The sequence below is a fragment of the Chaetodon auriga genome, chromosome 10 (assembly GCF_051107435.1).
Source record: "Chaetodon auriga isolate fChaAug3 chromosome 10, fChaAug3.hap1, whole genome shotgun sequence".
Taxonomy (NCBI): Eukaryota; Metazoa; Chordata; class Actinopteri; order Chaetodontiformes; family Chaetodontidae; genus Chaetodon; species Chaetodon auriga.
In genome coordinates, this window is record NC_135083.1 from 24506967 (window position 1) to 24530987 (window position 24021).

A 24021-nucleotide genomic window follows, 5' to 3' on the forward strand; every position below is an offset into this window, starting at 1 on the left:
GCTCCTCACGTCTTATGTACCTCTGTAAATGCACAATGTGTTTTAGGCATTAGTCTAATTGTACTTTGTGTGTTTCTATAAATGCTTTCAAGGATGGAATACTATCAAATATATGAAATCTTACAGCTTTTTCAAAGTTAACCTGAACAAAGTCGACCTACTTATCCCGTATGCTTTGATGATTTCCCGCTCCCTCACTACACTTATCTGACATTTTCAAGGATCTTGTTTGGATCTTGGACAAAACAACACCTGAAAATACATCAGGAGGAAATCATGGCAGTATAATTTACACATAAATAAAGACGCCTGCTCCTCCCTACTGCTACTGGAGGTAGGCCAGCCTGTATCACGGCACTGGAGAGAGGAAAAAGAGGAAGAGGATGTTGTGATGCTCTATTGGCCTTCAAATTGAATGTTAACAAGACATGCATCTCCTAATTAGCGTTAAGCAGAACAAGAACGTCACCACAGGAGGGAGTTGAGGCCAAGGAGAGGGCAGCACTACCAGGCATGTAATCACACTAGTGCTATACTGTGAGGAGCATGACAAGCGGGCAGCGTGCCAACTGTGAAACACAAGGCCCGAACACATGCAGCATGTAAACAAACACTCCACCACTGACTGTGGAACAACCTGCGCTCTTCGTGTTTCTCTCCTCTTTCTCTCTAACATGTTGTCCCCTCTCTTGTGTTCCCTCCCTCGCTGTTGTCACTTCTCACTCTCTCTCTTCAAGCACTTCCTCTCAGCTCTTCATGGAAGTCTATTCAGCTGGAACCACTTCATCCCCACAACAATGGATAAGGGAGGATCTGAACAGAGCTCTGTGACTCATCACTGTTTAATTGGTCTACTCCCAATATTACATTCAGCCCGTGACACCTTGCACTGCATTAGAACATCATTTTCTGTGTACTAACATATGTGTGACCAAATGTGTGGCCCAGTCATTTCAGGAGCATGCAGGTGGTTCTGCATGTTTAGGCCACTGATTACAAATGAAGTTTACAAATCACGATGTTCCAAAGCTGAAAATACACTTTTGGAGTCATTGCTTTTCATCCATGTCATTACGATACAAAAATTAACTTTCAGAAACATCAAAATTGATTCTTGTCAGTGCTCGTAGTTTCTAACTAAACCATTAAGAGGTGAATATCAAATCTCACATGTTGGAGCGTCCTTGAATTCACCACCAAGGTGATGGTTGTACTTGTAGCAGCACAACCCTGTGGTGCTAATGTAGCTTTACCCAAATAAATGAATAAAGTGGACTAAATGTTTCTGACGTATTGCCTACCTTAGAGTAACTCTCATATCTCAGTATACGTTGTATCCCTCCCCTCCCCTCCCCTCTTAGTTTCTTCTCTGTGCCCTACCTTTGCTGAAGTAGCTCTTGCGGATGATGTCCAGGTGCTTGGGCCTGTCATCCATTGTGAAATATCGCTGGTGGTGGATATCTGGGGCGCAAAGCAGCTCTCTTGGTCCGGCTGGCTTCACCTGCTCTGCTTTCAAGGCGATGGCTTGCTCCAGCAGGCCCAAGTTCCCTCTGGTTATATCAAACATCTCCGACTCATCGGTCACCGTGGAACGCTGCGAGAGGCTGTCTTCGTCATCGCGCTCGTCGTCCCCATCCATGTCATCAAAGTCTTTCTCTTCTGACTTATCTGATTGCACCTCGATGATGTCGGGAGAGGCTGAGGACGAGGCTTTGTGGATTTTATAGTTCTCACCTCTGATGTTGGGAAAGTAGTCCTCAAGTGGACTGGCCCTGTGGGAGCTGTAGCTTAGAGGAGGGCTGGCCTTGTAGTTTTGAAGCGGGCTACATTTCTGAGAGTCATATTTGTCAAATGGACTGGCTCTGTTGGTGTTGTAGTTTCCCAGGGGACTCGCCCTGTGTGATTTGGAGTCCTTCAGAGGACTGGCTCTGTGGTCTTGAGCCTCAATGCGTGTTCCCTGAGCTGCTGCGGTGCTGGTGATGGTGCGGATGGCAGTTGGCACATCAGAAATGGGCAGAATGTGGTTTATCTCCCTGTGGTCTTCCTCATCTTTCTCCTCATTCTCCTCTTCCTCTGCTGGAGTGCCCGGCTGTGCTGGTGCTGCCCTCTCTTCCTCTTCTTCCTTCTCCTCTACATCTTCGAGCTGTTGATGGTGGGGATCTGACCGATCTTCGGTCAGACAGTGATGTTTCTCCTGGCTCACATCGTTGCTCCTGTCTGGGCACTCTCCTTGCTCATCCTCCAACTCCTCTTCCTCCACTTCAGCTGCCTCCTTCTGCAGATCAGATGGCTCGTCCAAAACTTGAACTCTGTGTGCCACCTCCTCCTGTCCCTCTTCCCCCTCCTTCATGTCCCCCTCATGCTCGTCCTGTACACCCTGTTTGGCCACCACAGTGACATCCTCCTCAGTCTCCATAGCAACAGGCTGCTGAGTGGCCACAGTTGGAGCACTGTTGTTGGAGACTCGGCCGAGATGGAGGAGAGAGTTGGCCACCTCTTCTGCGTTCTGAGAGGGAGACTGGCACTTGGCTGCAGGTGGCACTGCTCCGAGCTCAGGCTCGATGATCACACACTCCTCTTCTGTGGAAACAGTGATGAAGAGGTCAGAGCTCTGACTCAGAGTCATGCAGTGAGCTAAAGCTGTTGTCAGCAATATCTTTGTCATCACTGGCACAATCTTCCTGCCTGCAAAGTCATTCGCTGTGAACTCACAATGACATAAAAACACCTGCTGTCACAGAGTCTGTAGATGTAAAGCAGCTTCTGTACGCAGAAGGAAACTCATTCACAAAGTGCTAGTGCCCCTAGTGGTCGTTAGGAGGCATGGCAACTCATGCCCTGTACTATTAGAGACCTGTGTCGAGGCTTCCTGTAACCTGTCAGGTGGACTAATATAGACAGCTGCATTTCCCCATGATCTCATGTCTTTCTTTGCCTCCACATCTAGTGACTACTTGGCTATGTTATTGCTATTGAGTTGCATTATGGGAAATGTAGGATCCAGCATTTTTTTTAGCTTTAACCATACAAGAGACAATCAGGACATATCAGACCTCATGGTTTGCCTTTTTTTTTTCTAAGAAAATAGTGGAAGTTCCTTAACTTTCTGGAAGTACAATTCTAAATCACTGGAGAACCCCTTTAATAAATGAATCATTTAATCTATATAATGTCAGAAAATACCCCTCGTTTTTACCAGTAGTCCAAGATGAGTGTCTTCTTTTGTTCAATTCACAGTCCAAAAGCAAATACTCACATGTAAGAAGCTGGATCAGAGAGTATGTTTGCCATTTTCACTTATCAAAACTCAGAGAATTGGTTGCAAAGCCCTTGAGTTGAGTTCTAATAAACGTTTCCTCACCAATGGTGACTGTGTTCAATATTACCCGGTTTGTCTCAAGTAGAAAAAGCCTACCTTCATCAGCTGCAGATGTGTTCTCCTCCATCTGATATGTTTCTTCTTCCCTCTGCTCTTCCTCTTCCTTCTGTGTCTCATCCTCCTCTCTATTTGTCTGTCCATCCTGCGCCAAAACTTCTGCATTCACCTCTCTCTCCTCCTCTACAGCTGCCTCCCTCTCCTCCTCCTCCTCCTCCTCCTCCAACTTCTTGGTCTCTCCTGCTCCCTCCTCATCCTTCTCTCCATCGCCCTCAGCCTCGCTGCTGGCATCACTTTCTGCGCTGAAGCCCTCATCCAGTGCCAGTTTCAAAGGGTGGGCCTTTCTCTTGGAAGCAGGTCGCTCTGTACCCTGCTCTTGCTCCTGCTCAGCCTCTGCTTCCTCTAGGCGGCGCTTTCTGGCTATGGGGCAACCTAGAATGCTGATGGAGGGAAAGAAAGACAGAGAAGGAGAAAGTGAAGTGAGGATAGAGAGAAAAGGTTCATGAATACCAAACAGTATTGTAATCGGAAGTCACAAATACACTCTAACACGTCCAATAAAACCTCATGCACCTCATCATGTCCATGAGTGACTTTAAGCAGCATAATAGAGGGTGTGTGTGTGTGTGTGTGTGTGTGTGTGTGTGTTTTGACATGAAGAAGGATGGAGAGGTTCTTTCTGTAGATAGTATGAGTCAACACATGTGGCTTGGGGGCGGGGGGGGCACCATGCTGGCTCACTGAGACATCGCAACCAATCTCAGCCAATTGACTGGAACGTTTAATGAGCAACTTGTATGGAGAGGCGGGCAGGCGAGGCAGCGGAGGGTGAAATCCAATAAACTCCCTCTTACTCTCACCTGGGAGACGCCGAGGGAGATTGAGGGACGATCTATAAACAAAGTGCATCTGAAATTGCCTGCTGAACGAATACACATGTAAACAGATAGCTAATATCTGCCCCTCAATAAAGAGGAGTCACAATCCAGTGAGCTGCCCCAAGTCTCGCAAGGTCTCTGAGGGCGAGACACAAACGAGGAGGGAGGGAGAGTAAAGCTAGAATAAATCCTGAAGAAACCACATGTCACTGCTGCTCTCTGAAAACTTTTAGCACTCAGGTTTAGTTTGAGGGCTCTGGGAGTTTTGTGTAATCTCAAAAACGGCTTTTCACACTAGCATGTGATTATTTAAAATGACATAATTAATGTGCTCCATTTTTTGAGTCTGATTTTGGCCCCTAGGGTCATTCAGTGTCCTTGAAATCAAATCCATGCAGCACGTCTCATCACAAATTCTAAAGACTGGGATTTTAACCTTCCTTCTTTGTATTTATTTTTTGGTCAAGACACTAAAGAATTTCTGATAAAGGATTGTAATCCTCCTCTAGCTCAGTCGTCCCCAGTCAAGACTACAGGAGTTGCAAGATGATTAACAGAAGAGTAAAGCAGAAATTTTCCATATATTTCTGCTACACAGTTATGCTTATTTTTTGGAATTCCCAAATCATCCTTCTCTTATCAATAATCTGAATGTACAGTGAAGAGTGCGGTGGATGCCGCTGATGTATTTTGCAATTAAAAAAGATATTTAAACCGTTTTTATGATCAGGACTCAGCTTTAAATTTCGGCCTTGAATTGAATTCAATAAACCTACCAGCACATCTGAAGCTCACTGATTAACACGTTGTGTTAGTTTAATCAGTAAAAGAGTGTGAAAAAGGGGTGATGTGACTGACTATTTCTTAGCCAGGAGTAATGACTTCCTGGGGTTCCTGGAACCTGGCACCTGGCCGAGAAAACTCCTCTTCAAATCACACTGTTACACTTTAGACACTACCCAAATGAGAAATTTAATGTGTGAGGTTTATAGGTGCTGATAGATCGGTTTTGGTGCCTTTGAGACAGAGCCAGAAACTGATTCCAGTCTTTATGATAACCTCTTTGCTGGCTGGAGCTTCAGAGTTAACGTACTGTCATGAGAGGGGTGTTGATCTTCTCACCTAACTTATGACAGCGAAAGTGTTGCAAGTGACTGTATTTGCCACAATCTCTAACTGTTCCTTTATTCCTTTAAAAAAATGAAATGTGGTTTTCTCCACAAAGCAGATGCTGTGGGGCAGAGAGGACGAGGAGGACAGACAGACAGAGAAGGACAGACAGAGGGTGGGTTTTTAATCTGCCCTACCTTCTGTGTCGTGAGTATCTCCCACTGATATGGCCAGAGCCATTGCATCCAGGGGTGGGGCAGCTGAATGGGATGGATGGAGGTTAGAGATATGTTTAAGACATGGTGCATTTTAGTCCTTATGCAGAGGCAATGATAACCACAGGCAATAAACAAAGTAAATTAAGATAAAGAAAACAAAGCAAAGCAAAGACATGCAAACTGTGCACACATATCATACAAATGCACGTGCACAAAGATATGTATCCCCCCCCCCATCCTTCCAACAGACACACATAATGCATGAATGCAGGTGGCATCAAGCCAGGGAGATCATAATATTGTATGTCGTACATCAACCCTGGCCTATATCCTGTTAGTATGAGCGATAAGGATCAACGGAGACCTGCTGTAATTTCCCCTGCTCTGCTCTCCTCACCAGTCATCATCAGCAGGCTCTCTCTCTACTCTGATTCAGGTTGCTATGACCCCTCAGGACGGCTCATTTCAATTCTCATTAACTTCCCCCAGCAATTGCCCTTTATTACTCCAATTATCCTTATTATTAATTTCACTTATTAAAAAATACTGCATTTGCATTTTAAATAGGGTGCTCTCTGGCCTCCCTACCGTTTTTTTTTTTTTTTTTTTTTTTCTTCCTTAATCCAGAAAACGAAAGGTTATTTTGGAGTGCTGAGCACACCGATGCTTGGAGGTGAAGTGTGACAAAATGAGAGGATGAAAAACTAATTTAGAAGGAGGGAGAGAAAGGAGGACAATGGGGTTCATGACCAGTGAGGCCATGAAAGCTGCCACCTGGGTGGGAAAAGGGAAGAGGAGAACTAGGAAGGTAGGGCAGGAGAAAAACAAAACCATCAGCCTTCACCATCCTCTCTCCTCATGCTGTATCCTCCGATTGGATTGCAAAAAGATCATACGTCCCTTTCATTGCATCTACTATATGTGTTCATAGCAGGAAATACCAAAAGACTGTGAGAAAATCAATAGCAGTCTGTTGGAGGCACTGACCACGAGCTGAGTAGTGCTGATAATAAGAAATAAAAAAATAATAATATAAAACATCATCTAAAGAAGAAGTGATAGTGGGTCTACAAGTGCCGGGGGGTGCTCTGCAGTGCACATAAAAGAACTTTATGAAAGGGATTTGCACAAAGATGAAGGTGTTTCCTTACCTCAGCTCTTGTCCTACGAGCTCAATAGGAACTGAGAGAAAGGGGGAGAGAGAGAGAGAGAGAGGGGAGGAGAAGAAAGATACAGGGAGGGAGAACAAAGGTGAATGACTGCTCAGAAAGCTGCTCAGCTAAAAGAAACTCAGATCAATAAATCACAAATGCATACGAATCCCACGAGGCTCCCTCATAGAGGCTTACACACTGCTGACTGCATGATCAGGAGAAAAAACACACCTACACAATCCTGAGCTCACAGACAAACACACACACACACGCATCTACATGCAAACACACTCACATACAAACACATGTTTACAAAGGCCAGCGCAAAACAAACAGGAGTGCAAGCACCAGCCTGCACAGACACACTGTGTGAAGAACACAAACACACAAAGGCAAACACCACAGCGCACACACAGGGGTAAACCTAAATCAGCCATACTGCATCATGCTGTTCAGGAAAAAAAAATGACAATTCTATGCAGACTTCAGCAATAAAATATGATTAATTGTTGCACTTTAGTTATCATAATTGGGAAAATGAAATTAAAAAGAAAACTGCCTTCATCAGTAGAAAACAGCCATTCTTTCTGGGACAACTTATAGTAATTGCCTTCAAAACATAAATCAAGCTCTGCTCACAAACAGCACACACGCACAAACACACACACACACACACACATCACACTCGGCTGGCTATAGGCATCGATTGGGAGTTGAGCGATAGAATGAGTTTGGAAAAATATCCTATTTTCATTTGGAGCAAACAAGAAAACAATACGATCCTGGAGAATTCAGTTTGGGCTCCCATATCACATGCATTAATCACATGTCAGAAAGACCCTGGGTATCAAGATACACTAAGAGCACAGAAAATACACACACAAACACACTCTAACGCACACACTTATGTGTGTGTGTGTGTGTGTGTGTGTGTGTGTACAGCATCTCGGTTTCTCAGTCTTTCATCATGCAGTTGGAATGACTGGACGCCTTCCTGCGCTCTGAACGCCCTGTGAACTGTTGCTCCACTGTCTCTCTTCTAAACATCAAACACACACACACACACACACACACACACACACACACACACACACACGTATATATACACAAACACATACTACCAACTTCACTCTAAAATGTGTTGTTTCACTAACACACACTGCGAGGCACTTTCTTGTCCCTATGCACACAATGTAAGCATGGAACAAACATGCATACTGCTCATCTATAGATCTGTATCTGTTTCTGTATGAAAAATAACAGTTTGGATTAAACCAACCAGAAGTGGGTGGAGTCTGAAACAGTTGGAAAACATTCAGACTGCTTCTTTTCTGTGTCAAACTGTTGTCTGCAGCCACTTCTTCTTCTTATATGCAGATGTATAAGATGAGCTGCTCACACAATAACAATGTCTGAACCATGTATCAAAATTTATCACATAGTAAAGCATGATTTGTACTGAAACCCCACCATCAAAAACAGAAAAAAGTCAAAAGTTAGTCTAAATAAATGCTGTAATAGAACAGGAGGTCAGTGCAGCTAGCTAGTCCATATTGCATGATTTTCCTTTTTAAAACTGGAGGTTGTGTATATAATGCTGCCAAGATAAAAAACAAAATAAAATTGCTCTAAAGTGTCTGTGATGGAAAAATAATACCTAAGTCTGCCATATTGCATAATTTTGGCTACTCTTGGCAACTTGGCATGTACTTTTACAATGGCCCCTAACCTGGCAGGCGAGCATGAGGTAAAAATAACACATGAGACAACAGGCACCTGGATCACTTTCAAACTGAGGAGAGTCTGAATCTGATGATTACAAACTAAGATCTGGAGGATCTGGAGTCCACTTTCACATGTGGACATAAACATTTACAGCATATACACACAAATCCATGTACACATAAACATAAGCATGCATAGTTGCTCATATACACATACATCAGAAGAACTGATGTTTGCATGTGAAGGAGTGTATACTGAACTTTATGTTTGTGTGTGTATGTGAACAGTTGCAATGCAGCACTTGAACAGACAGGGCCTGACATGATGGAGAGGCATGACAAACACTCACCTCTGATTCCCTTGGACCGAGTGCGAGTTCGCTTGTCATCACCCTCCACACTCATCTGGGATGGAGACGAGGAAAAAGAGAAAGCGAGAGAAGAGGAAGAGAGAGTGAAGTGAGTAAAGGAGAAAAGAGAACAGACAGCGTGGAGGAGAAAAGAGTGGAGAGAGAACAGAGATCATCAGTGTTAATTTCTCAATGCTCTCACTATATTCCACCACACATCCACAGTTAATTGCCCTTCCTCTGCTTCAAAAGAACTGCTATAATAACCCTCAGTCAGAATGTTCCCATTTAAACCTACCAAAGGTAACACTGACACAAAGAGACGATCACATCTGTAATTCTCATAAAACAGCGCTCCCTCATCCCTCCTCACCCATCTCTCACCACCGAAAAAAAAAAAAAAAAAGCCATACTGAAGCTGCTGTCCTGCTCACGTCATCAAAAGAGAGACAGAAAAAAAAAGGCTACATGCTATGAAACAGAAAACAAACCCTTTGTTTAAGCTACTTTTCAAATCCCCTCCCCAGCCTCACCCCACACAGACCTCCATCACTCTCCCTGTAATTTCCTGCACCTGAACAGTGCACGATTGTACGCTGTGCAGAGGCAACAGGCAGCGCACACAGGCTGTGGCCCCTGGAAGCAGAGGGACTGACAACCATAACTATGCTGAATACGATAATAAAGCAAAAACACACAGGCTGCTAAAAAGCCACGGTAATAACCCTTTTAAGAAGAGGAGTATGTGCGCACGCGCGTGTGGGTGTGTGTGTGTGTGCGTGGGCGCGCATGTGTCGCACCCACTGCTTACTCCTGGCTCGGCTTTTAAGCCACAAAGGAGCAGGTGTTAACCCTGCTGCCTGGAACACACACATACACACATATTGACCCTCGGCCACACCTCCTCAGCACCACCTCTCCGTGCTCAGCGCTGCTCTCAGTGCACTCTAAAGCTATCAGATGCTTTTTTAGACACAATGGAGCCATTAGCTTTGATTACTGGACACTGTTTCTTTTTATATTGCAGATCCCCCCGCCTTTCAGTTTTTTTGCCTCACACTTCCTCCCTCCTGTACGCTCCCCATCTCCCCCCATACTCCCCCTTTATCCCCCCAGTTGCCTACACACCCCCTCTCCTTGCCCAGGCACTTAGCTGCTTTGTTGCTTCTCTATAGCCAAGTTGGCACCACCACAGTGGGATTCAAACACGGGGGCCCTGTTTCTCCTCTTCTTTTTTTCTTCTCTTCACTCTATTTGGCAATACCCCTTTCCTGCTAATAGACTACTTATGAAAAGAAGGAGGGTAAAAGGGATGAGAGGAAGATGAAGCACGCTGTTGTTGTTGTTGTTAAGGCCTTTTTTTTTTCTCTCTGTGGAGGGTGCGCTTCATTCATTAGGGTCTAGTGTTTGGCCGGAGGTACAGGTGCAGGCACACGCCCCTCCCTTCCTGTGCGAGTCTCCATCGCCTTGGCCTGCTCCTCTCTCTCGCGCCACTCGCCTCAACTCTTCTGATCAAGCACTGTTAATGTAGAAGTCAAGCAACAAGCAGCAGTGTTGTGCCCTGCCTGAAGGGAGCAGTTGACTCCTGTGCTCCACTCACAGTGCTGTGTGGGAAGAGGAGCAGACGAGTGTGCAGTGAAGAGTTTTCTGTCAATGTGCGTGTGCTCCCCTTTGTATGCCTGCCTTTGTATAGTTCAAAGTCCAATTCCTTACACTCAACTGTCTACACTTCTTTGTATGCATGTGTGAAAGGAGCAGTGGTGGAATATAAGTACTGTAATTAAGTAAAAATTTGAGGGGCTCATACTTTACTTGAGTGTTTCCATTTTATGCTACTTTATATTTCCACTTCACTACATTTCAAATGGAAATATTGTACTTTTTACTGCACTTACGAATGATTATTTTACGCAAGTTGTGATCAAACTGCCATACAACATATGAGGCAGTTCAAATTAGCTTCACCTCCATTAAAATGCTGCCCATATTACAGTACATGTAATAATAATAATCAAATGATAATAATAACAATGTGATATACAGCAACAGTACACAACACTTGTGTTTCACTCAAAATGATGAAAATATTTTTCCGCTTAACAGCTTCTTAAGTACCCTGGGGTGTACCTCTGCTATATGGAAAGATTGCGGAGTAGCTCTCCTAATCTGAAAACAGAAAGTAGAAATTACAATTTGAATAGAAAAATCCACATATTGAGTGAGGTGTAACATCATCTCGCGCTGAGAATGTGTGAACACTGGTCAGTCAGTTAGCAGTGAAGTTGAAACAGTTAGCTAAAGGTAGTGGAGACATGGCTGAAATAAATGTCTGTGTTGATGAAGATGTAGTGACAGAAAAGGCTGAGACCCACTGACTTAAAAACATTGCTGATAATGCTACTTTACTTTATATAAACAACATTTTGAATGAGAGAGTTTAATTCTAAGGGTGTATTTTTACATTGCAGCTAACAGTTCTTTTTATTACTAATTAATGTGCTGGTTATTTTCTGGATTCATTGTTTTGTCTATGATGTGTCATAAAATGACATCTTTTAAGTAATTCCATGTTTTCATCTGCATCCCTCCTGTAAAAGCATAAACCACAGCTGTGGCAAACTGGAGCCGCAACGCTGAATGCTTTTCAATTGAAAACTGACTGAAACCTGTAATTGTGATTAAGAGAGGGAGCGAAGCTAAAAGTTGAAACAAATGCTAACATAGGTGGAATTGTAAATACACAAACTACGTTGGTAAAGCACTTTGGATGAAACAAGGAAGGGAAGGAGAGCAAGGGAGAGAGCATGTTTATGAATCTGTGTGTGTGTGTGTGTGTGTGTGTGTGTGTGTGTGTGTGTGTGTGTGAAAGCACAGATTCCGCCTTGATGAAAACATTATATACTGCTCTGTTACTCCTGTACTTTTTCATCCCCCTTCCTTTGCTTCCTCCTTACATTGACAGTCATCAGATGAATCAAAACCTGGACTGAAAAGGGACCCTATTGCTTTCATGTTTGCGTAACCATAGTTACGCACATTTAAATAGGTAAGCACATCTGAGTTCCCCTCTTTTTCCTGTCCTTTTTCTCAATTCCAGCTCATTAAATTTGTATGAACACAAAGTCACAGCGAGTGAATCCAGATGCAGCCAGGCAGGCATTCACCTGATTTTCATAATCTATTTCAAAGGGCCCTTTTTAATGTATGTTCAGAACTTGTCCTTTACCTTGTTGTCTTTTGATTACACTCCTTGAACAGAGTATGTGGGTGGGCCTACACAATACCAGCAAGATCTTATGTTGAACTGAGAAAGGGATAGAAAGGAAAAGAGGGAGAGAGAGACAAGAAAATGAGAGGAGGTCGTGTGTCCGAGTGTGTGTGTGCCTATGCAAGAGCCGCTCTGTGTGCACAGCAGCATGTGTGCATCTCGGGGTTTAACTAGTGTGAAATGTGGTGTGGAGCAGCGGCAAAGGAAGAAGAAAAAGAAGGAGGAGGAGGAAGAGGAGGAGGAAGATGCGGCTCATCCCTACAGGCTGTGTTGTACATTATCAATTATGTCCTTCTTTGTGTGCTACGGTCAGAGCAGGAGGGCCCCGGCTCTGCTCTGCATTCTGACAGCTCTATGTAAATGGCTGGCTGGGGGCAATGACTTCAGAGAGAAGGTCACCCTTCGTCCCCTGGTGCACATAAATGACTCTTATATTCATTTTCAGGTTTACAAGAGTAGATGAGGAAAGGAGGAGGTTAAGGTGGGGTGGAGACACAGAGAGAGGAGTAGGACAGGAGTGTTCACAACTGCCGACGAAGACTGACATCTCCAAAAATTACCTGCGGACAGCAGCTGCCAATTAGAGCGCGCTGCATAGTTCCCTCGACAGGCAGACCACGCTGCGCAGCCTCCATGTTGGATCACCGCACGGCGAGCCCTTCCACAGTTTCACTTTAATAATTCACACAAGGCAGGGTGGAGTAGTGAGGAGGGAGGAGGGGAGGCGGCGTGTTTCTCACTTTATATGCGAAAAGACTGAGCAAGTGTGACCGCATAATGGGTCAGATGTGAGTATGTGTGCTGTCAGAGGTTTGTCATTTACAGTGTGAGTCATCCTGGTGTGATTTCAGTGTTCATAACTAAACATCTTTTCGGCTAATCCCCCGTCCGCTTCATTCATCTCGGTCTGCCACAGAAACATAATAGGAAGGTGGTGTGACAGGTATCATATGTGCCGCGTCAAATAGACGGGGGCCGCTTCATGATGTAGCGTTGAAGCCAAATCCTCCCTCTCCTCGGCTCCCGCAGCAGCAGAATTCAAACCAAATCAATAAAAGTCATCTCTTCAGATGAACCCAAGCCATCAGGGGGAAGCAAAACTACTTTTACTGGGCCCAGGGGACCCCCCGCCCCCATCGCACCACCTCCACTCCTCTCTCTTTCAATCTCCCCTCAATCCCTCCATCTCTTTGTTGAGTGTCACAATCTCAGTTGTGATGCAGAGGGAAAAGGACCAGATGTTTTCAGAATGGAAAAATAAACTTGAAACGGTGGCAATTTGGGTCAGAAGTTTTAGACTGAGGTACAAGAAAGGGTAAAACGGGTTTAGGATGGCAGAGAGGGTTAAAAGAGAGGAAGAGAGGTGTGAGGAGAGTATTTTTCTACTCTGCTGATAAGGAGGAATATCATGGACAAAATGTATGAGCAGCTCAAGGACATCCTTTTGAGTTTCTTTTTTTCATTGTGTTTCAATACAAAAAAATCCTGTGAAGTGAACTCAGCAGCGGGAAAATGCTGAGCTGTGCCATGCTGAGCTTAACTAAACTGAACTAGGCAGTGTGGCTGAGGCAAAGGATGGGCAGGGCCAAGCGGGAGATTTGATGTGCTGTTTGGTTCATGTTTTTCTGTCCAGCATGGCCATCAAAGCCCTTTTCCCCCGGTGCACGCATGCACACACACACACTCACACACACACACTAACGCACACAAACATGGTTCTGTCACTTTTGGGGACATTATACTGACATACATTCATTCTTACTCTTACCTAACCCTAACCTTAACCCCAGTCTTCACCCTGAAATGTAATGATTTACATCATGGAGACTTGTGTTTTGTCCGCATATGGAAGGCAAGTCCCCACAGTCTGACTGTGAAACTGAAACAGTTTTATGTCCCCACAACATGAGTAATACATGTACACCTACACACACACACACACACACACACACACACACACACACAGCCTGCCTCTTTTCTCCACCCTCCCCTACCTCCTCTGCCTCCACCCTTTTTTACTTTCCCCGCTGAGTTAGGGATTGGGGAAATGCCCAGGAAGCAGAATCAGGTTAGAAGGGGTGTGGGGGCGTGGTGGGTGGTGAAGAGGAATGGTGGAGGGGGAGGGGGTGCAGGGCCTTGTCACTCACCATGATTGGTCGACGGCTCTGCAGTCTCTGGGAGGCCTGACAGCGGCTGCTGGTCCTCTCGCCTCGTGTCCACCGCTGGTTCACCAGCTCACCCCGAAACTCATTTTCTAGAAATGAAAAAGAGAGAAGAAACAAGGAAGTGAGGCAAAAGGGAGGGAGTGTAAAATTTTAGGGGAAAAAGAGGGGTGATATGAAATCAACAGCATCAGCACATGGATGGGGTAGCAGTTTGGTTAGGAAGAAAAGGGAGGGTGGGGGTGCTACTTTGAGGTTGGGGCATTTGAGCATGCTGCAGACACTCCTTTATTAACTAAAGGAACACTGAGTATGCTCCACACACAATCACACACACACAAACACACACACAGGCATGGTTAAGTGGCCCAGCTGGGCTCCCTGTCAGTCTGCTATTAAAATCAATCAAATTTGCGCATTTTTATCAAGCTTTTCAGGGTGCATATATAAGCAAATAGGGGGATGGGCAATGCGAGGGGAGAGGGGGTGAAGAATGGTCAGTAAATAATGAATCATACATAAATCAGGCCTTTTTTTTTCTCCCCCTCTCCCCCTTTTTTCCATCAAGGTAATAGCTCTTCACTTCATCTTCCTGATCAGCCAGGAGAAACACACTAAATCTATTACAAATCTCTTCTCCATTCCTCCTGCTTCAGAGAAGCTGCTGGTGGTGGAGGTGTTAACTCCAAAACACAGAGTAGCCCAAACAGTCGAGGTGGTCGTATTTTTTCTTCTCAATTTCAAGTTCAGGGAGAGTGCAGAGTATTTTTCTGTAAATGCCCAAGGCTGAACTTTTCAACTGTAGCTTTAAAACACTTCAGCTGTGGGACTCCAAAAGAGGCGGATGTGGCTCCCTCGCTCACTCTCCGCTCTCTTTTTATGCACCGCTGAGCTGGTACAGTGAAATCTGATTCTTTTCCGTATATGTACACATCTATACCCTTCAGCTTTCACCTTTATATAGATTGTGTGTCTTTGCGCGAGGCAGCAGAACATTGTGAAAGAAGAAATGCCCTTGAGTTTACTTGACTCCTCTTCTGTATGGGCTACCTAACCGTCTGTCCTCAAGAACATCTCAGAGAAAACACTCAATCAGACCAAGGTTTTGGTCAGCACAGTCTCAAGCCACTTGACTGAAAATGTAAATTGAAGCAGCAATATTGCGGAGGAGTAATCGTTCACAAATCAGGACTTATACAGGGGAAATTAAAGGCAAAGTATTTGAATTCCGTCTTAAAAAACTGAACGAATGTCCTAAATTTAAAATGACTGCAATACTACAGCTCTTTCAAATCACCTGCAACGGCCTTGAGAGGCAACAAAACATGAACCTCTTTACAGTTGAACCTGAATATAAATCCCTGGCATCTCATTTCCTCCTATCTATTGTCTCGACATTTTCATCTCTTGTTGCTTTCAAGGCTGAGTGTTATTTTCTCTGGACTTACTGTCCTGCACATGAACCCACAGTTCATGCAAAGTGCACACAAAAAGCAACGTCAATCTGAAAGCAAACAGTCAGTGAGACAACAAAAGGCTGTATGTCCGTATCTGAGGGGTCCCAAAGCAGACCAGCCCTGCCCTCCATCCCCCCTCCTTCTCTTCCTCCATCAAACTCCCCACTCCCCCCTCCAGGCCTGCCCATCCCTCCTTTGCCCACTACACACAAACCTCGCCAAAGCCCAGCCAGCACTCTGCAAAATGCTTGTTTATCAACTTTCACTCCCCTCTCAGCGAAAAAGTGATTACAACAGCAATACTGTTCGTCTGCATCTCTATCGCTGTCTCTCCGTCTCAGCTATCTCTGCGCACAAGCACGCAAAGTCTTTCTTTTCTCTCTTTTTCTCTACTTTTTTTTTTTTTTTTTTTTGTCCTTCTACTAAAGTGAAGTGAGCATCCATCCTGTATTGTTAGTTTGGGGGCCAAGAAGCTGAGAGCCCTTCCTAAATGTCAAATATATAACAGCGCTCTATTGGGACACGTTGCCTCGGGCCATGTGTCAGTGTCCCTGCTCACTTTGTTTGTCCTGAGCCACTGCTCCTGCTACAGACAGACAAAATATATCTTTAGAACATGCAGGAGATATCTGATCACTGAGGTTTCTAAAACCAGGTAATTAATCACAGAAAAGGTGACTAAATTGACCTTTCTGTACTGTCCTCTGTTGTTTCATGTGAAAACCTGAACATCTGGATCCTTCACAGATGAAAAAACATAAAACTAATAATTGAGCCTTGTCTGCTCAGGATGTGTACTCTCTTACTCTTTGATCAGATGCTGCTCATTCCCATCTAAAAGACTTGCAGCTCGTTATTTTACAGTGAAAATTGGAGAAGTACGAGACAATTAGGCATTCACCGGGGAGGTTTGGTTAATCAGAAGCGAGGGGGGCCGGGGGGAGAAAGATGAATATAAAATGAACGGATTAAAAAATTGGGTTTTACTGCCAGGATTCTGTGATTTTACCCAAGCATGCATTCCTGAGAGGCAAAGTTTAGAAAATCTTTCCTGTTTTCTGCAAAAATTTCATCTATAAAGTTGATACAAAACACTTTTACCAGGAAACAAAGTATGGGCTTGACTAATACCATTATAGGCAGGCGGCTTACTGTATTGGGACAATGGAGAAAAGAGGCCTAAATCCATAGTTAGATTAAATACCAGGGTGAACTGTCTGTAACAGTATTAGTGTACATACAGGGCCAGGGCCAGCTGTACACCCCTGGTCCTGCTAAGCAGGATTTAGAGACAACTTGGTATGATTAGAGTGAGCTGGGCAGAAGAGACAGAGAAATCAAAAGTTGTGGAGTGGGATTGTCTCATCTTACTCACTGATTTCTTTGCGTCACAGGACAAAAAAAGCTGAGTGAATACGTTATCTGGCAGATGTGAAAATCGGATTTGGGACGTATAGATAACCAGAAAAACACCGTTCAAAAAAGCTGTCAAAATCATTTTGGAGTTTTCACGTCCGAGGCTGAAGGCCAAATAATCCAGAGCACCGTGAACTACAAAAGGCCAGTCTTTTGTCACTAACAAGACAGTGCCTGTGAGGGGCTTGTGTGGTTGGATCACTTATGGGATGGGAGTTTAGGGGCGGGGTTGTGGAAAAGAGGGCGCCATGGTAACCAGCATTTGGAGGAGCTCCCCTGAGGGCCACCCTGACCTCAGCATCTGAGAAACAACACAAACGTGTCACTGCTGCTTATAAAACATAACACTAACTGTAGGGATCTGTGCACCTCTCTGCCTAAGGCAGCAGTTTGTGATGTTCCAAACAGTTCTGCATGTCATGGCTTTTCTCTCTGGCCATCTGAGAATTTATGCATACTTGGCTTACTTTTAAATTAATTTTCATTTTTTTATTTATTTCCCTTTTAACACAGTGCATGAAATTCATTATTTCCAGGCTTACATTTTAAATGCCTCCTCTCCATTGAAGGCCTGGCCGACCCTGACCTTTGCTTGTATTGCTTAGATTTCTGATAGGCTTTGAATGACTAGGGTGCAATTTGGCCCCAGCTGCTCCTCCAACATGTTTATTACGCTCCCTTCTCCGGCACCTGCTGTCCTCACCATGGGCTATTCAACCCTTCATAAATAGGTCTCCTCCTATCACAGAAACTAAAAAACAGAAGCAACTTCATATCAGCCTGTGCTACATGCAGCTCCATACTGTTATATCCTCCACTGCCAGCATAAGGCACCAATAACCTAATTCTGTAATCCCCTGAAACTAGGCTACATTTCACAGGAAAAGTAAACAGAAGGAAAACAATAGGTGTTTTATCATATCTGCGTATGATACATTAAGTCTTCAGCTCCTTGTTCATTCTACATTAAGCCTGACAATAGACTCGTAGCTTTACTCTGAGTAAAGACTCCTTCTGTGAATTTCCATGGGCTTCATTAACTAAATAACCTTAAACACAAGCACAGCTGCTTACTTAAAAACCTCTATTTAGAAGCTATACAGCCACAGACGTCTGTTTTATAATTTTTAAAAACAGTGAAACATCATTGCACATTCTACCGTCAACAAAAGCAAAATATCATTGCAGGAAAGCATTTATTTAAGAATTACAAGACTTTTCCCTTAAAAAGCCAAACTTGCATTATTACCGCTCCTAAAGGTGGATGCTTTTCAAACGGAAATACAGGGAAGTAAGTTTAGATGGTTTTACCTTAACCTCCTCCCTGCTTCAACCCTAAAAGATTGTCTAACATCTACTGCAGAACGTTAAAGTTTGTCATAAGAGCAGCGTTAGTCAGTGATCAAGCGACAGTGAGCAGTCTTACAGGCCACTACAGCGCGTATGGAGAGCAACTTAAAGAGCGGGTGACACAACGCTCTGTGTATCATCATCCTTCATCTCTTTCCTCCATCTTAGGACGCAGGTGCTTTGACAGACCGTGAGGCGCACACACAGCACATTACGTGGCCATCTAAGCAAAGCAGGCGGGGGGGTGGAGGGGGGGTGGGGGGAGGATAGTAAAGAAAACACAACGCACTGGCTCACATTCTGCACCGCAGCACAGTCTCGGGGTGAATCCGACAAGATGAGCTCTTCAAAATACGGAGAAATGTGCTGCTCGAGTCTGCCTCTCCGACGCCCGGTGTTTATTTCTAGCGCGCTTCTGAGGACTTTTTATCTGCGCACCACTAAAGGCGGCTGACATTTGAAGAGAGCATCTCTGTTTTTTGCTGCAGAGGATCAAATGGCCAACCCCTCCCTCCCTCTCTCAAACACACACACACACACACACACACACACACACACACACACACACACACACACACTCCATCATTCCATCCATCCATCTGTCCGTGCATCCACACACACACACACACACACACACACACACACACACACACACACACACACGGGAGTCCTGCTCAACGCCCACTGTAAGATCGTAATAACACAATCTGGTGCTGAACTCTAGATAGATATCGCACTTTACTGGAACAAAACAGAGACACGGCTGCTACAATGTGCGCGGCAGTGTAGTATAGTCAGTGCTGTGACGAGTACAGTAAGGGCTAATTTATTCCTGGAGATACAGAAGGTGAAACTAGAGGACAGAGTGGAGAATACACTTCAGGTATGACTCAGTTCGCTAAGAGAGCATTCAGAGGAATATAATATGGGCCTCGTCCATTTTTAGACCGAGTGTGTCCAACACACTGATGAACTATGAGGCAGAGTGACAGAGAAGTGGGTAAACACGCATCACTGAGGTTCTGAGAAAGCGCCATAGTTGCTTTATTCCCACTTATTATAAGGCATCAGTGGAAATATGAACAGCGTTTGTGGGCAAAAACAGCATCTTTTCGATTTCTGACACGTTACAGGGTGCTTTGAACATGTAAATAAATCGAGCAAACAAATCTGCACTTTTAAGAAAAAAATCAGGTCAAACTGTTCAGAGATCGCAGCTGTGGCTAAGTTTTAATTCATGTTCCTAAAAAATGAAAACGTGAAAACACACTAATCGCCGCAAAATCACACTGTCCGTGATGCTTTCAAAGACTACAATGATGCGGAGAAAGATCAAAGTTACGCGGAAAAAGAGCTCAGATTTCGAGTTTTCTAAGTCTAAATCTGTATGTAGCTTATCATAAAAACATAAACATACTTAATTTCTCATTACCTGCATTCAACAATATTTCCGTTGGGGTTTGGCGCTGTGTCCTTGCTGTGTTTTGAGAGTTGCAGGTCGCTGTCAAGTTTGCTAAAAAGATATCCCGAGAAAAGGTTTAAAAAAACGATCATCTATCCCGTTACAAATGTCCAGATGTGATAAATAATAAGAGCAAGCGAATGTTTTCCAGGCGGCCTCTGCTCCACAGCGCACCGGCGCACGGCTCCGGATCGAGGCGTTAAGATGTTACTTGTTTGTAAGCAAAAACATGGCTTCATTTGCCTTTGTCAGCGAGAAAAAACGTAATATTGACTTACCTTTCCCTCATGAGCCATTGTACCCCCCTCCATCCCCTCTCCGCACACCCCCCCATCTCCTCCCTCCGCCCTTTGCCATGACATCACGGAAGCTGTAGTAAAACCTCCAGCATCAGATGGGCAGGGCTTGAGGTCCCCCCTTACTACACACTAACTCAATGGACATATGTATACGCACACACTCCCTCTCTCTGACTCTCTCCCTCCCTCTCTCTCTCTCTCTCTCTCTCAAACACATACATCAACTGAACCAATAAAACTGACAACTTCATTCTCGAAACTAGATTTTAGCTTCGTCTCCGCACGCAGCGCACACGATTCTCCAAATGTGAAAATAAGTTCCTCATGCCGCTTGACTCTTCAAACATTTCTAACATCATAAACAGTCTGTACACAGTCAGCATGAACGCATCTCTGCGCCTCTGGGCTCTACAGGACGCAGCCAACACAATATTACACACCACAATGAGCTCATGTTTTATACATCTCGCTGACAAGTTCTTCATGTCCCGAAAATGCATTACGGATGTTATAGCTACTGTAATCCTCCACCCCCACACATCCTGCAAAGTGGTACCGTCCAATAATTCATTCAGGGGACATTTTTTTCTAGGACTGGGAATTGATGTAGTAGTTGTATGCAGAGTTAGTATATGCGCGGTGCACTGGCAGCATCTGATAATTCCTCCGTATGGAAAGAAGGGTTTTAACGATATATAGGCAGAGAGGCAAGTCTCCAAGGGAGCTTTACTAAAAATGATCTATGCTCTGGGGAGGTGAGGGGATGCAAGAGGAATATCAGTCTGTATGATCTGAAAAATAACATGCTACAAAGAAATCGTTCAGAAAAAAACATCAGGTTGAATTCATGTGAGGTTTGTTTTGATGCCTGGAGGAGTTTTAAGAAGAGTGATCACTGTCAGTTACAGATTGTTGATAGTTTTATAGGCTCATTGAGAGAATAATGCCAACTGTCAGCGCAGCTCTAAACAACAAACAGCTAGTCTTAATAGTGCAACTTGGAGTCACTCCCAAATGTTGCTCACACCGTGGTTTTGCTTTGCTGTTTTGAAACCATTAGTGGAAATGACAACCATTCATTACAAGCCATTTGAGAATAGTCCCCACAAATGCCATCCTTTATCTGCTGTCTCCACGCCGCGTACGCAGGGAATATTCAAAAAGCCCAACCTTCAGCTTTCAGAAATTCTATTAAATTCTTATCTCTTTGCAGCAGGCTCTTTTTGTGCAATCCCATTGTTATGCATTGGAGCTGAAATCAATCACCGGCCGTGCACGCCGCATCAGTATGATTTCAGACTGTGGGTGCGCAGAGAGAGGATTCACACAACAGCAGCATCGACAGTCGAATAAACAAAAGGGAGAAAATATGAAAAATCTCGGGCCCTAATCCAGCAGAGGGGACCATGAGCAAAGTTGGGCCTGCAGGTCAGGTGCGGGTGTGAGCTGAGAGGCCTGACTGAAACCCATGTCTGAAGATTAGAGAGAAGATAGAAAGTCACTGAACACAAGACTGGAACTGACACTCAAACTGTTCGTGTTTTCCTGTGGTGAGATTTCAGCACAACGGACAGCTCCAAAGTGCGGAGCGCGTGCGCGCGGGCGTGCGCGTGTGTTCAGAACTCTGGAGAGCTCCGTCCCGCTGAGGCTCTCAGGCCTGCTGCACAATACCTTACATTAGCGCATTGTAGAGGGAACAAAGGCTTTTGTCTAGCAAGTGTAGCATCAGACTAACTTTAATGGCATTACACAAAACTGCTTTTAAAAGCAATCTTATTTTATGTATTTCTATATTCACTTCTTTTATTACTTTATTTCAACTCGTTGCACTTCTGTACATTTTATTTTGAAGGGTAAGACTTCGAATGTAATGTAAACTCACCGTGTCCCCATGATGAGCGTGGATAACTGCTGGTTATTAAATTAACAAAAGTCACTTTTCTAACCAAAGCTCAAAGCTAAACTAAAAAAAAAAAAAAAAAAAAAAAAAAAAAAAAAAAAAACTAAACTGAGTTAGACTGACCAATTTGAATACTTTATTATTTCAAGACGTTTCGCCTTTTTTGTATCTTTTATTTTGAAGGATGAGACTAAAACTCTGGAGTTAAGCAACAGCTAGAAAATCAATTCTCACAAAGTGTGTATTGTGTGTCACTAAAGTAAAACCAACTCAATTTAAGTCTGCTCCCTCCAACGATTATTCTGAGTTGAAATTAGTGAATAACTGTCGAAACTAAACACAATTACAACGAACTAAACTAATTGAAAAGCAAACTAAAATAATCTCATCAAAAACTTAATATAATCTTGAATAAATTTTGTTACTAAACTGAATGAAGTAAAACACAATTCAAATCCAAAGTCGCTTTAGATAAACGCGTCAGATAAGTAAATGTAATGTAATGTATGAATGTAATGCGATGTAATGTCAAAAAAAAAAAAAAAGTCACTACCAAACTAAATAAAACTAAATGAAGTAAAGTCAGCTATCTGAAGTCTTCCTTACATTCTATTTTGAAAGATAAGCCTGAGAGTCAGCGGTGACCCCACAGCCGGTCCATCAGCTGGGAAAACTTTTCCTCTGTTGTTTGAAATTGTGTGTGCAGATGCAGATGGCAGAGGCCTGCAGCATTTTAATGGTCTCGTCACTCCTGACTATAGCAGTTGTATGGTGGCTATATTGTGCGGAGCCGGGCCGTGGCAGCCAGTATAAATATTACATGGGGCAGCAGCTGACTGAGCGCTGAGGTTGGGACCGGGGGAGGCCCCTATAGTCCCTCGACAGATGGAACAAGCCGACAGACTAACACAACAAAAAAGTTTTTAATAAGCCCGCAGCTTGGCATTGTCCCCACGGTACCGGGGCCACACGGTCCCCTAGGGGACCAACTGTCCTTTGTCTGGCCAGTTTTTACCACGGGGGTCGAAGTTTAGCTGCAGTCATAGGCTGGAGAGAAGTTCACAAGTTTATTTAGCAATGCTTGTGTCTGATGACTGAGGCCTGCAGCTTGTGGCAGGGAGTCCACTGCACAGACGTTTTTAAAGTTTCAGCTGGTGTGATCAGACACATATAAGCCTATTTAATCCTGCACAGCGACGGCTGCAACGTCTTCAAAAAGGCGTTTATTCTGAATAGAAACAGAAACGGCTGCGAGCAGCACCTTTTACACTAGTTCTGTGTAACATCTATTTCTAGCATATCTAATTACACTAGAGAGCAAAAGCAGAGGCGACATACGTCGAGCGTGCTCTTAGTCATTCTGTATGATGACTGTGTTGGTCTGAACAGACACGCAGATGCCGAAACAGAAAGTTCCTTCTTTAAGTTGCTGCTGTAAAGTCAAATCAAGTGAGTGATACGAACCCAGGAAAGTGCGGCACAGCTTCATGTTTGCGGTCCTCCTCGCTGTCTCTCTTCAGTCCCGCAGCGACCGCCGAGCCCTGTTGGCAAGTTTACTAGTGGCAGACAAAGTTGCTCAAACTTTAGATCAACTTCCCCGGCCGTTGAGGGGAGGGCTGGTGGGCAGGCCGAGCAGTTGACCGACACTCCGAGAGAGCCAATAGGAAGGGGCTGTGTCCTCCTGCTGCCGGGAGCTGGACCCAATCCCAGTGTCCCAGTCTCAGCTTTCAACAACAATAGACTGAACAGCAACAAAGAGCATCTGCTGCGCCCGGCAACTTCTCACACTAAGCTCTCCCAGCCATCTGACGGAAACTACATACACACCCATCTCTGTCTACCAGCTCACACAACGAGAAAGTGCCAGTTTTGGTGCATTTGTGCACTATTTTTTTTT

The 24021-nt window shown here is 44.3% G+C and overlaps 1 protein-coding gene across 7 annotated transcripts in view; it reads right to left on the reverse strand.

Moving 5' to 3' along the window:
* myt1b (myelin transcription factor 1b) overlaps positions 1-20258 on the reverse strand; it is a 36860-nt gene extending 16602 nt beyond the window's left edge. For 4 of the 7 annotated variants that reach the window (XM_076740055.1, XM_076740054.1, XM_076740051.1 and 1 more), the window contains exons 1-7: positions 19896-20224; positions 14226-14332; positions 8811-8865; positions 6734-6764; positions 5562-5624; positions 3416-3816; positions 1381-2580 (exon numbers count right to left, since the gene is read on the reverse strand). In XM_076740055.1, coding sequence (XP_076596170.1) covers positions 1381-2580; positions 3416-3816; positions 5562-5624; positions 6734-6764; positions 8811-8865; positions 14226-14228 — 1753 coding nt within the window. In that variant the 5' untranslated portion in view covers positions 14229-14332; positions 19896-20224. Of the gene's footprint in view, positions 1-1380; positions 2581-3415; positions 3817-5561; positions 5625-6733; positions 6765-8810; positions 8866-14225; positions 14333-19895 lie in introns of all 7 variants that reach the window. The other 3 variants (XM_076740050.1, XM_076740053.1, XM_076740052.1) reach the window with 3 other exon arrangements.
* Positions 20259-24021: the final 3763 nt, after the last annotated feature.